The 14,061-nt window shown below is 38.9% G+C and overlaps 2 protein-coding genes and 1 pseudogene across 2 annotated transcripts; 2 read left to right on the forward strand and 1 right to left on the reverse strand.

Annotated features, from left to right (window-relative positions):
• Window positions 1-686: 686 nt before the first annotated feature.
• Window positions 687-1,482, reverse strand: LOC149039119 (uncharacterized; annotated as a pseudogene).
• Window positions 1,483-3,917: 2,435 nt separating this feature from the next.
• Window positions 3,918-9,394, forward strand: LOC113679330 (NHP2-like protein 1). Its single transcript, XM_089185933.1, has 4 exons — window positions 3,918-3,983; window positions 5,271-5,391; window positions 8,400-8,503; window positions 9,160-9,394. The coding sequence occupies exons 1-4, from the start codon at window positions 3,981-3,983 to the stop codon at window positions 9,316-9,318; spliced, it is 387 nt and encodes a 128-aa protein (XP_089042059.1). The 5' UTR covers window positions 3,918-3,980; the 3' UTR covers window positions 9,319-9,394.
• A 1,038-nt stretch (window positions 9,395-10,432) lies between these two features.
• Window positions 10,433-13,728, forward strand: LOC113679322 (uncharacterized). The gene is made up of 2 exons (XM_027196278.2): window positions 10,433-10,693; window positions 11,325-13,728. The coding sequence occupies exon 2, from the start codon at window positions 11,422-11,424 to the stop codon at window positions 13,555-13,557; it is 2,136 nt and encodes a 711-aa protein (XP_027052079.2). The 5' UTR covers window positions 10,433-10,693; window positions 11,325-11,421; the 3' UTR covers window positions 13,558-13,728.
• Window positions 13,729-14,061: the final 333 nt, after the last annotated feature.

Genomic DNA, 14,061 nt, shown 5'->3' on the forward strand with positions numbered 1-14,061 from the left:
AGTGGCGGTTGGTTGTATTTGAGGCCTACATTTTTCGAAATATTATCTAAGGGGCAGCTTGAACGAAATGAAAATCATCATACACTCTATCTAGAACAAGTAAAGAAAAATAATTCTCGTCCAGTCTCGAGTTATTCACCGCACCGCCTCACGCTTTTCATCCCTTTACACTTTTTATGTACTGGCCCCCACAGAATTTCAAGTTCCTCTTGAAAGTAGCTTTTCTTTGTTTTTTTTTTTTTTTCGGTTTTGTTGAATTGGAAAATTGTCCTAAGCTATCAGTTCGAGGGTTACCCGACGTAATGGGCGGTTACTATGGCGAGCCATTTGTGCCAAAAATATAGCCTTCGTGTAGCCGTACCCTCCGCCCAAGTTGAAACAGGAAATGAACCCACTTCATTGTTGTTGTTTATCTCGATAAGACTCCGCTGACCTTCACGCTAAAACCGTACCACTTCGAAAAAATATTATCTTATGACATCACTTTGCATAAGTTAGACACGATTAGTTTCACCTGGGGGGGAGGGTACAGTTACACGTTAGCTACCAAAAATATCAATCGCTAGTGATAAAACTAAATCGTTAGCGTCAAAATATCCATCGCAAGTGATAACACTCAATCTTTCGTGCTAGTGTCGATTTGTTACCGATTCTAATTTGAACCAGTCTCCCGCTTGTTAAGCAAAGGTAAACCAATCAAATCTTGCTTACTTTCTTGAAATCTGATAAGGGACATTGCAATGAGAATAAAGGTAAAGACAGACCGGCACAGACTCCCCATGTGGCTTTTGTGGTCGCTTTCAAATTATATTTTTGCTCTCACCAGCGTGTCTTTAAAGGATCTTCCTTTTTTGTAAGAGATGATCGGAGTATCAGTATTTGTTTTAAATTTTTAACTGCCGGGTGGTACGTTGTGACAAAACGCACTAAACGTTCGTGACGTTTTCGCTTCTGTGTATGTGTAAGAGCCGATTGTCTGAAGGCAAAGTTGACCTCGGGCAGAGACCTTCCTATGATATTTTCTGGGTACCCTCTTGCTATGAGGCGTTGTTTTAATTTTAAAAGGCCTTCTTCAAATGTTTCTTTCGAAGAGTTAGTTCTAAGCAATCTTATTGCTTCGCCTTTGATGAAACCATATTTTACGCCTAGTGTGTGATACGAGGCGAAGTGCGTAAATTGGAAGGAAAATGGGTTTTGTTGTCCAATATGGAATCTTTTGCGAATCTCTTTCCTTTAAACACTATGGTATCGAGGAAAGTGATTTGGTTCCCTGATATTTCGGCCGTTAATTTGATAGTAGGGTGGAAATAGTTAGCTCGTTTAAAAAACCGTTCTACCTCTTTCTGTCGCAATCCCAAAGGGAACAAACGTCATATCTGTAACGTTTTCATTCTTATGGCTTGGTCTCGCTTTGTTGGATTATTTCGATTCAGTTTCCGCCATGGAAATATTGGCAAATGACACCGCCATTTTCATACCCATAGCGGTTCCATGTGTTTCGAGGTAGTTCTCCTCATTGAATTGAAACGAATTTTCTACAAGGATTAAGCTAAGCATTTCCCTTAGCTTGTGCGTTGGGATCGGTACGTTATGGTTGTGGAACTTCTTGTACGCTCCACATTCTATATTCGTTCCTTCTTCTTATGGTGTATTTGTGAATAAGTTAGAAACGTCCATTGATACTAGAATAGTATCTTTGCCTACGTTTGTTTTTTCATAAAAGTTGATAAAAACAGTAGGATCCTTTATATAGGATTGTTGAGATAGGCTGGAGAGGTGTCTCCACTAAGAATGAAATTCTCAGTAGGGCCGTCACGCCCTGAAATTATAGGTCTACCGACCAGTATAGGTTTGTGTATTTTCATGAGCGTATAGAATATTAATACTCCCAATCTAGGCGGATTGTGAGTTTCTTAGTCATGTCATCAATGTGTTTGCCTGCGTGTTTTCATGTTTACTATCGGTGCTCTGAGAGGTTTGTAGTGAACTCTGTTGTCGGGTTGCACTTTGCCCTCTTCTATTTTTTCTGTCTTAGTCATGATAGTTGTTGCTGTTCCTTTGCCTACTGTTTTTGAGGTGTAAAGCAGAGTTGTTTTTTACCTCTTTTTTTGGCTTAGTTTCGGTGATCTCTGCAAGCTGTGCTTTGACATTTTCCAAGTAGCTCACAAGGACAATAGAAGGCTGAACTGGTGGCATCCAGTTTGATTGGACATGAACGGATATGGTTCTTTGTTTTGTCTGTGAAAAGATGTCTAACGTGCCGATCCCAGCGCTCTGTCTCAGGAAAATGCTTGAATTGTGAGAGGAAAAATATAATTTGGAGGCGATAATGCGACGCGACCACAAAAGCCTCACGGGAAGTCCGTGCTGGTCCATCTTTTACGGAGCCCAGTTAGTGCCATTCCGTATTTCTCAGAAACTTTTTTTTTCACGACTTCAACTTTCCTGTACGACTCAACATTCCAGAACGACTTAAACATTCCGGCACGTCTTTAACATTCCGGCGCGACTTTTTCTGGCTTTTTCCACCGGAAGACTCACAGATTAAGTTTTTCTTTTCACTTACTTTGATTCAATTTGTTGTTTTATTATAGGGTCTAGGTTACATTTCTATATGTATATTATTTCATGGCACATAGTTTTCTCGTGTCCTTTTCCGTCCGTATTGAGACGTACTAGACTCAAGCATCGTTTCTTCAGCTTCTTGCTCCTGTTGACTATCTGCTGCTTGATCTCCTGAGTCATTCAATTCTGAAGAGTTACAACTAGATCCAAAATGTGCTCTACCCTGTTACTGTCACTGTCAGACTCTGAATTTGAGTCAGAGGCTGGCTGAATGTTGTTCTGACTGTCCTGCACAATAGAAGTAAAAATCTTACTGCCAATATGTGCCTTCACCACCCTCGCGTTCTCATCTTTCACTGTCAGTTAGATGCTCAATATAATCTGCAACAAGTTTTTCTGAAACAACAACTTTTTCAGAAAAGTCTTTGATTGCCTTTTTATTCCCTGCTTTGGGCTTACCCACCTGAAACATCTGTTTCATTTGAGCTCGAGGCTGAAAATCATCAGGTCTGCGGCCACTCGTAGGTGTTTTTGTACTTGGTAAGTAGTGAAAGTCGGGAAGTTTTGCTGTAATCGGTATAGGGCCGTGGAGTTGATGCAGCTGGAGAAGGACTTGCAAAGTCTCAAAGTTTATACTTCCATATTCAAACTTCATCTATAAAACGTAAATATCCCACACTGATTATTCGCATATTCTTGTTTCAGTTCGCACACATTCAATATCGAGATATATTTATATTCAAACAGTTTGCGCTCACAAGCGAAATGTACCGAGGTGTCTACGGCATTGAACATTCCACGCAGTAGTGAGGGGAGGGTCGCACTCTGTCACTTACCTAAAGGTGGGGGGTCAGGGTTTTTTCAACACTTTTTTTGGAAAAATACCAAAATTCCCTAGCCCCCCCCCCCAAAAAAAAAAAAGAAGAAACGTACTTTCCCTGAGAAAGATTAACCAACGGGAGACTGGTTCAAGTTAGAATCGATAACAAATCGATGCTAGCCCTAACGATTGAGTTTTATCACTAGCGATTGATATTTTAGCACCAACGATTGATTTTTATCACTAGCGATTTATATTTTTGGCATAAATGGCTCCTCATGGGTTACTACTCCAAATACGGTTTCGAGCTCGAGCGAGTTCGAGATGACTAAGTACCACACCTTGTCGTTGGATGAATTTTATTTAGTTTATTTTATTTAATCATTATTTAAACCAGGAGCCCATCACTTATGGGCTCCTGTTTAAACACGGTAAAAAATTCACCAGATACTGAAAAACTAACAAATCCTATTATTTCCCTATAGCCCATGCGAGCGTGGTTACATGTGCACGTGGGAACAACGCTTTCGTCTCTGATCAATTAGTCCTCAGTGAAGCCAACTCTGCCGAGAGGACCTTAAATCAGGAACATAACATGGTGAGATATTGCGAATGTGATTGTGGTGTGTTTTTATAACGTTTTGCCGGATCGAAAAAGAAAACGATTTTTTTCTTTCGTCAAAACTCTTCGAACTGGCATCCAGTGATCTACCAGCATTTATAATTTGGGCGATTTTGATGTTTAAGCTTACTTTAGTGGGCAGGATCTGCACAATTTGATACTTTTGCTGGAATTTTTTGCTTACTTGCAAATAGTAAGGTGACTTGAGAATAAATAACACAAATCTTAAGATCTCTAAATGCGTGAACATGCAGCAACTTGATTTCAGCACTGCTAGACTTAATTTTGTGCCTGTCATGCTTGCAATTGGACAGTGAAACCAAATGTTACGTACCATGCCTCTGTTATTGGACAATTCACGTTAGTTGTGGGTGAACACGTAATTTTATAAACTATTCGTATGATGTTCTTGTGGGGGAATGTTTTTGTAAGTGAAGGGTATTTTGTTTCTTCAATTTTGTATTTGGTTTGAAACATTGTCATAGTGTTGTCCAATTCTTTGTTGTTTATGATTAACAAATCAGAACCCCACTTTGTAGTCATACGATTTTCGTAATCACTTGAAGTATTACAGAATTAGAAGGAATTGAATTGTAATTGGTATAGGCGGTAGCATGATTTCTCCTGCAGTGTGTTGTTAAAAAGCACAAGTAAAATTTTCAACGACAACAAAATTGCATGAACCTGCAGGGTAAGTGCAGTTTGTAGTCTTTGAAAAATTTATTAGTGCTGATTACACCAAATTGGAGGAGGAATTATGTTGTTACTTGGTAATCATTTACATGAAAAAAGCATCACAGAAAGTCAAGACAGACAAAGTTTTGACAGTGTACACATGCTATTTGTTATATGCACTTATGTTACAACTTTGCACTTTTGTTGCAACTTTACACCCGTTTTACATGAAAAATGCACTAATTTTCAGCCAATCAGAGGTGTGTAATTTTTTCATGTATATTATTTTATTATTATTATTATTATTGTTGTCATTATAATTATTATTACAAATTTGTCAAAAATACTGATCTGGGTTTGGCTGTTTAAAGGGTGGATAAAGCTATCCAACAGGTAAATCACTGTCCAGCAGACAAGTATTAGCCACACATATTGTGTTATCCACCAGATATAGATTTATCTAGGGGCTATTATCCATTCTGTGAACAACCAGGTCCCAGTTCTTCATTGATGAACAGCATTGAGATGTAGATAGATATTTGATGGTCACTTTATTATGAAGTTGACTTTGGTGTTAACGATCTTTAGGCAAGTGATGAAGTTAACCCAAAGGCCTTCCCATTGGCTGATCCACAACTGACGGTGACCATCCTTGATCTCCTTCAGCAAGCTTCCTCATACAAACAGCTCAGGAAGGGAGCTAATGAAGGTAATGATTTACATGAGATGTGGTTGAGTGTGTGACCAAATGCCGTTTGTAAGCATACTAAAATTCAGTTATTTCCTATTGCAACCAATTGCTGAAGCCATAGCGTTGTAAGGATGCCACATTTCCCAAAAAAAAATGTTGGCAAAAAGGGGGAATGCTTATCAGAGTGAGGGTGCTTGATGAAGGGGTGCACTTGTTAAGTTAGTAACAAAAGAACAGATAATACACATGAAGGTACCCTTCAAACAAATGCAGATAGAAATAACTTTATCCTTTAACTCCTAGAAGTGATTAACATGTAACTTCTCCCCATAATATCCATCCATAATCCAGCACACAGGTATAGTTGAACCTCGCTTATCCAGACCTCAATTATCCGGATTTCTCGATTATCCGGACTTATACTCTGATCCCAATTTTGTCATGAATATTTATTAGTTATGATTAAGATCCGTAGCCATATTCTTTAAAACTATAGCGTTGAAAAGTGAAGTAAAGGCATGTCAGTTTCACTTTCAAAAAGCAAAAGCAGCGCTGGCACGCGTTGTAACTAATGAAGAATATTCAAATGAGATCTGATTGGTTTAGAGTTGCTTTGTTGCTAAGTGAGATTTCACGCACTATTGACTCGTTTTGCGCGGTATGCAAGATAAACAAGCTACACAGCGGGTTATTCACGATCATCATGTCCTTGATTTGTAAATGTTTTGTTTCACGATTAAATGTCCATTTCTTGATTTAATCAGTTTTCGTTCCTCATAAATATTCATATTCTCGATTTTCCGGAACCTCTAATATCCAGACTATTTCATTTAGTCCCAACGATTCCAGATTGGTCTTCTCTTATTTCTGAAACCGTATTAAGGTATATTTCGCAAAATAGTAATTTTAAAAGAGATACTATTTTGCGAAATGACTATTAATCGATTTCGAAAAATAGTAACTCCTCTCAAACTACTACATTGCGAAATGAATAAAAATCCTTCTTGTTTATAATTAACGATTACTCCAAAATCCTCGTGAAAGTTATCTTTAACTTCTCACAAAATATATCTACATTATTTCTTTGTTTTATTTTTATATCTCGCCTGGTTTTGTTTCGTTTCGTTTCGCAAAATAGAATGAGCCGCTCAAAGGTAGGTTGACAGTCTCGACTGGATACTCGATCCTTAACACCCGAAACTATCGAGGATCGAGATACTCGTAGAACTTCTCGAGGATATAGAGAAAACGATTTAATTATTGCATGCAAAACAATAGCGAAGGACAAAGCGCTTGACACGCGGCTCCTCTTTAAACACACGGACAGCCCGCAGACAACATGCAAATATTTTCATATCGCGAAAGACTCGAGCTCCTGTCAAGCTCAATTTTAGTGTTGATGATATTGAATAAAGCATGCGTTACATTTATATTTACGTCTACAAAACTTAATTTTGGAAGATATAAACTTTGAGATTACGAGCGCCGGAAGTTTTCTTCGATCTCAGAATAATCAACCGACAGATAAAAGTGTAATCAAACATATTTCCACTGAAGCGATCATCTAATCATTCGATGATAATTTGATTCCTTTTATCCTTTTAACGACGTTTCTTACTGATTGCAGATAATATTAGAGCGAATATTGAAAACCACGGCAACATGCGATGTTCGTAAGTTAAGCTGGCGACACATGGCTATTTTTGCCGATCGCCGCGACCGGCGAATAAAATCGCCAGGTGTGTCACCGGCTTTACATGTACTATAAATTGGTTTGTGTGACCCCTACACATAAATATCCATTCCAAAGTAAGAGGAACCCGGCCGATGAAGCTTCTTCTCTGACGAATGAGAAAAATTATATCAGAACAGAAAATCAAAAAATACATTTATCTACTAAGACAAAAAATCATTTAACAAAGTGTAAACTAAAAAAGTCGACTTGACGCCATCGTCTCGTCACAGTCTCGCGTCCAAAAGAGGCATAAACCAGTATTTTGTTTTCTTTTTTTCCGATCAGCATCAAGCTCTAGTGTCAAACTTCATAAAGTAAAACTAGGAAACCTGAAAACTGTGTTAGACGATGAAACTGGAGATGTGTAAAGAAAAGAAATTTCGGACATGGCGGAGTAGACGCTTTTCAACATCGTGATAAATAATAACGATCAGGCGCGAGATAACAAAGAGGGTTACGCATATAGTATAGATAATAATATCTACGTGGTTGTTGTCCAAAAAAATCAGAACTACACTTGAATTTCGAGCAAAGTTTCGCTCGAGGTAACGAAGAGGGTCACGCACACAGCAAAAAAATAAATAATCACAGAACTACACGTGTATTGTACTTCGAGCAAAGTTTCGCCCTATCGGAAACGATGTACGCTATACGGATTTTCAATCCATGGTTTAGCTTAAAGGTAAGGAACTTCAAATCGTGTGAAAAAGTAATCGCGCGAAAACTCCTTTGTTTCCCAGCTTCGAGGGTCTCGAACCGAGGGTCTCAATACTCGACTGGAACGTCTTGAAACTCATCTCAAGCCTCGATCCTCGAAGTTATCGAGTATCGAGGTTTGAGGGACTGCCAACTTACCTTTGAGCGGTACCGCAAAAGTTGTTATCATGATCAAACAAAAAATTATTGTAACTAACGTACAAAGAAATGTGTAGCAGCTAGAGGAGAGAATTAACAATCTGATATTGGGATTCAAAGGGTTAAGGGAACTTCATGGAGAAGTAACCATTTTCCGGTACTGATTTCCTTGTAGTTGAAGCTTGAAAAGTTATTAATGAAGTAGCAATAGAAACAGGTCTTCCTTGTATCCCTACTTTTTAAGAAAGTAAGGGAGGAGGTAGACTCTTTTTGAAGAAGGGCTATGTTTCACATTGTAGCCTGAGGGGTGGGTGCTTACTCAGGGAACGGTGGTCATTAGAACATATGCCCCTATTCAAGGAAATACAGTAATGATGTTCATGAAATGTCACCACTTGTTGTTTGTGTGCATTTAGATATTCACTCTTTCTTTTAGCCACCAAGTGCCTCAACCGTGGTATTGCTGAGTTTATTGTTATGGCAGCAGATACAGAACCACTAGAAATATTGCTCCACCTTCCCCTCTTGTGTGAAGATAAGGTAGGGAAGTTCATGAAATTGTTGTTAAACATGCATAATTACAGGTACGGTGAAACATTGTAGCAAAAAAATTTTAAGAACATTTTTGTAATAAAAAATAGGTAAGTTTTTATTCTGCAGTGGCATTCAGAAAAAGGATGCTTGGATGATACAAAACCTTTTTCCAATTTGAGACAATTTTTATACTTGTGTGTTAAAATCAGTAGCCTTCTTTGCCCTGACTGCTCCCTAAAATTGAACAGAATTTTAGCTTAAACAAGGATAGGATGAGTTAGGACGAGGAGTTTGCAAGTTAGGATGAGCCCATTTATACAATGCCGATCAACTAAACCATAATAATTGTGAAAGTTCAAGTCAGATTTCTCCACACTTCAAGTCATCATGGTGGTTAACCTTTGGACCCCTAAGAGAGACTACCATCTAATTTCTCTTCACAATATCATCCCTGAATCACACATTAAGCTCTCGAGAATAAAGGAAACGATCACCAACCAGAGAAATTCCTTATTCTTGAACAAATTCTTCTTGTCAGTGTCTTAGGAACTGTATAGAGATCAGTATAGAGAATATGCAAACTGATGTTAGTGTGTAAAGGGTTAGATAAAAAATGGAAATTAAAAAAAACAGTGACAACTTGCTTCATTTTTGCTTTTCAGAATGTGCCTTATGTATTTGTTCGTTCCAAGCAGGCTCTTGGTAGAGCATGTGGAGTGTCACGCCCTGTCATAGCAACTGCAGTCACTATCAATGAAGGATCTCAGCTTAAACCACAGATTCAGTCACTTCAGCAGTCAATTGAAAAACTTTTGATATAAAACTCTGTACACTTCTCTGTTGTTATTTTTATTGTTGCTCTCTAAATCCTTATCAATAAAAGAAATTGTCAACAAAGTGTTATTTCTCTCTTGGGGTTTTTTTTTTTAACAAAAGAGTATGTATTTCAGCATAGGAAAAATGTTGCACTAATTGCATAGTGGCATTGGGGTAATGTGTGTATTGCTTGCACCAATCAAATGTGGGAATTGAGTTTGTTTGATGGAAGCCTCCTAAAGTGCAGGGAAGGTCCCAAAATCGAACATTATAATCTGATTTTAGAATTACAGTAAAACATTGAACAAGGTGCTGAAAATCAAACTTAACCCTTTAACTCCTAAGAGTGACCAGCATCTAATTTCTCCTTACAATATCACCCCTGAGTTGCACATTGTGGTCATGAGAGTAAAGGAAATGATCACCAACTAATGAAGCTCTTGATTGTTAAACAAATTCTCATTTTCAGGATGCTGAGAAATGTATAAAGAACAGTGTAGAGAATATGCATACTGATATCTGGGTGTAAAGAGATAAGTGGGTATTTCTTACTAGGGTTTTGAAAATTTCTGTGTGGATAAGTATAACAGATACATGATACTGGTAATATATTGTTATTAGTGAATACATGGATGATTAAAATCATTGAAAATACCTTAATTTCCCTTTCCTTTAACATATGTATTCAAATGACTATATAAGAATGCAAATCAGTGTACCCTAATTTAATAACAACACAAACGTTCATGCGATATTCAACCGACTGTATCAGCTTGACAAATGAACACAAATAATAGTTGACATAGGGCTTTTTAGTATAAATGGGATGGATGGGAGTATTTTGATGGGTCATTTATCACACACCGTTAATAATTTACATTTAGACTGTTTTGAAACTTCGACATTGTATATTTTTGAGGCCTGCCACATTATTTCATGAACAACTGAAAGTGGACTTACCATTTGCTTACACGTGTTTTCGAATCAGTCGCTTTGGTTCTTCAGTATCTATAATACAAGTCCATGTCAGGAAACATTAATGTGCTCCTATCCATGTCTATAAGGTTTTGAGTGAGGCCTGTAACCAACATACAAGGAATGGGTAGCCTGTGGTATTGAAGAGCACCGTCATCACTGTCATCTTTGATATCAAATCCTCCGTTTCCAGGAAACTCATGATTTGAAATCGAATCGAAACTCAAGCCTGAAAGATTTGAAATCCGAGATACAGAAACTTGAGTACATGTATTCCCGCTAAACAAGTTAGCCTGGCTTAGGTATGAAATTCCTAACGGTGCCGAATTGTACTGAAGTGGATTTTACAAGCTGCGTTTGGCCCTATCTTCCGCAATTTTTGCATCGAAGTCGGCTTCTATACAGGTGAGGGAAGCGAGGAAGATTTTCAAATTTGAAATTCAAATTTAGGAATAAAAAGACGAGCTTCGCGTGACCCGTTGCTGAAATACCTTTTGTTTTTGCTTAGGCTGTTGGTTCAACGAATTTTGCCGCATGCGGATATTTATACTGTCTTTAATTCTACCTAGTTTCAAAAGTAAAAAATAACAGAAAATCGTTTTACTTGAGTGTAAACCGCTGTTAATCGTGACTGAACTAAAGGTGGTTCGCGATTCTACAAGTTAATTAGTAAAAAACCGATAACCTTAGAACAAGTATAAGTGGTGTAAAGATTTCTATATACGTTAAACGACCAATAAACCCTTAAAATCACGAATAATTCGACTTGGATATCGAGGAAAGTGTTTTAACTCGCGATTGATTCAACTTGGATCAAGCGAACGAATAATTTGACTTAAATCCGATCCAAGTCGAATGATTCGTTCGCTTGATCTTTTGAAGAGTAATTTTTAATAATTCGACGTAGATCAAGCTAGCGAAGGGGCTAGAACTTATCGAATTAGGGGTGACTTTTAAACATTTTTCCAAGTATTCATTGGGCTTAACTGCCCTTCCGCCAAAATGTGACTTTTGATAGTTTAACCATCTCTTTCAGGTACTAGCTTTTAGGAATCCACCAACCAAGATGATGGCACAACACAAACGGAAGTTATGGCCAGACGATATAATACTTATTTCATGCTTGAGTTGAGATGTTAGGTACCTCGCGTCGTTCACATTACTACGGTTTTAAAATTTTTTTTTCGATGAGTCTCGGCCATGAAGGTAACAAAGAAATTCCACTTCATCGGGCAGCTGCCCTGGGTTGCAGACGAGATGTGGAACAACTGATTCTCTCTGGTACGAAAGTAGACGTGCAGACAAGGCGCGGACGCACTGCACTTCATTACGTCTCGGAGAATGGGAACGCAGATATTTTAGCGCTGTTAATAAAGTTCGGAGCAAAAGTCGACCTTCCCAACAAGTGGGGAAGGACTGCTCTTCACTATGCGGCCAGTAAATACAGGTTGGATTGCCTGCAGATCCTTCTAAAAGGGGGAGCAGACCCGAATAAACAGGATGTCGACCGTCAGACTCCGCTGTTTCACGCAATAGCTGCCTCAGAAGGGTCACAAAAAGAAGATTGCGTTAGGAAGACTCTTTTGCTTTTGATTTCGGGTGGTGCAAATGTGGACATTCCAGACAAAAGTGGAATTACTCCTCTCCACATAGCAGCCGAACTCGGCGACAGTAAGATCTGCGTCGACTTGATCAAGCAAGGAGGGGCACGTGTGGATGCAAGAGACCAACATGGGGCTACTCCCTTACACTACGCCTCTTACCACCATCGTAGGGCTGTGGTGAAAGCCCTACTCTCGCTTGGGGCTTGCTCTGCTATCCTAGACAACGCGGGCCTCTCGGCAAAATTCTATATGAAGAAACGGAGATACATAACCAATTCAGAAGTGCCGATCTCCCCGGAAAACGTTTTGCTGCAATATCCAAGTAAAGAATCGAGAGAGACGTTGAATGGTCGTGTGGAAAATATGGACAGTCCTTGTTTTGAAAACGTCGTAGATGATTTTGGAAAGTCTCAAGTTGAAAGGTATTTGCATTCCGAAATGAATTATGACCCACTCTTCACCAGTGGTGTGACAGAGAACGCTTCTTTAAGCTCTTTGCTCATCCGATTGAACGAGACTGAGGGTTTGGGACTAGTCGAGCGGACACCGGAAGTGGAGTTAGTCGAACAGGACATCAGGTTTTATATCGAAACTGCTCTAGCAGGCATGGTTCGGGTGCATCCAAAGTTCACTTACAAGCTTGTACAAGCGGGCAGCACTGTGGAAAACACTAAGGTTGGCGAACCCGATGAGGTTGATTATATGTGCATTCTCACAGAACTTTCGAAAGCATGTTATGTTTGCGAGTGTCCCAATGATCCCCCTGGATATTTGAAAATACGTATAAACGACCGAGAGGAAGACTTGTGGAATGATTTCTTGGATGAAGATGGTTATCTGATTGCAGAGAGGCTACATATCCACTTTCATTCCCTTTTTGACAGACACTCCGAGGAAGCTGACCTCACTGCAATGTCCACTCGATTACACAAGCTTCGAAACTACAGTAGCGGCCAGAACAACGTTGGTGTTACTGTGGATAACTCTCAGACTAAGCCCGGATCGCGGTTGTTCTTCCTGTGGCGTGGATGTCACTTTAAGTGGATGATAGTAACAGTCGATCTTATTCCTACAATAGAAATCATCGGTTGGCCTAGCAGTGCCCTTGTACCTGCAGAAAAGGGATTTGAATACTACCATGTCATACCCAAAGTTTCGCCAACAATTCAGAACAGTCCGTCTGCTTCCCTGTATTGGCGAATTTCGACTTCCATGGCCGAGAAACAGATCATAAGCAAATTAACAAGCCCCGCACGCGCTTGTTATACAATATGCAAGTCTCTCAAGCAATGTCCAGATATGGACGTGTTATTTCACGAAAATGCATCTCGGGCTGACACTGATGAACTGCATATGCTATCAGAAATTCTACATCAATTACGGTTGTACGATGGGCTTGTCAACTCTTATCTGATCAAGATGATCTTTTTTCGAGAAATCGAGAATCGTAAAGTGACGTCAGGTTGGAGTTGGCAGACTGTCGGAAACTGGGTGCTACATATACTTGTCAGATTGCTGGAAGAGTTAAAACGAGGCTTTGTTTCGTCGCATTTTCTCCGAAATTATAACGTGTTGAATGTTGAAGGTTTGATCCATTCTGTCAATGAGCATGTACATTCAGTGGACGAGAATAATCTCGATTCCCAGTGGCAACAAATTCTGTAAAACAACAAATCGTAATTACCACTCCGACTTTATGATGTTTGTTGACTCCACATTACGTTTTAACTTTGTTCATCTTAACCCTTTAACTCCGACGAGTGACCAAGACAGAATTTCTCCTTACCAAATAAAAATGATTTTAAAAAATAATAAAATAAAATTTACTTGAACCTCCTCTTAGGCTCAGTAGTATTCTATTGATTCCCCCTCATTACGGCAGTCAGTTTTCTATAGAGCCCCCATCATACTCTAATATAATCGGCCAATATATATTTCCGTTTTAACGATTAAAGAAAAATTACATCAAGAACTGTCTTCTCTGCATGGCTAAATTGTATCGCTTTGATGTGATGGAGTAACGGAACCAGCGCTTGGTGATTCTTGATCTTGGTCCGTTATGTTAAGTTATTTTTTCTGTAAACAGTGTGAAGTAATAAACTCGAAACTTTGAATGTTTGAGCTCGTTATCCATTCGCACGCACTACATACCTATATTTACTTCCTGTT

The sequence above is a fragment of the Pocillopora damicornis genome, chromosome 10 (genome assembly GCF_964200805.1).
Source record: "Pocillopora damicornis chromosome 10, jaPocDami1.2, whole genome shotgun sequence".
NCBI classification, from domain to species: Eukaryota; Metazoa; Cnidaria; class Anthozoa; order Scleractinia; family Pocilloporidae; genus Pocillopora; species Pocillopora damicornis.

Bases quoted from the DNA above. Each gene is read 5' to 3' on its own strand.
- LOC113679330 (XM_089185933.1), top strand. The intron at 5,392-8,399 runs GTAATGATTTAC...TCTTTCTTTTAG, and splicing joins CAGGAAGGGAGCTAATGAAG to CCACCAAGTGCCTCAACCGT. The intron at 8,504-9,159 runs GTAGGGAAGTTC...TTTGCTTTTCAG, and splicing joins CCCTCTTGTGTGAAGATAAG to AATGTGCCTTATGTATTTGT.
- LOC113679322 (XM_027196278.2), top strand. From the start codon at position 11,422: ATGTTAGGTACCTCGCGTCGTTCACATTACTACGGTTTTAAAATTTTT.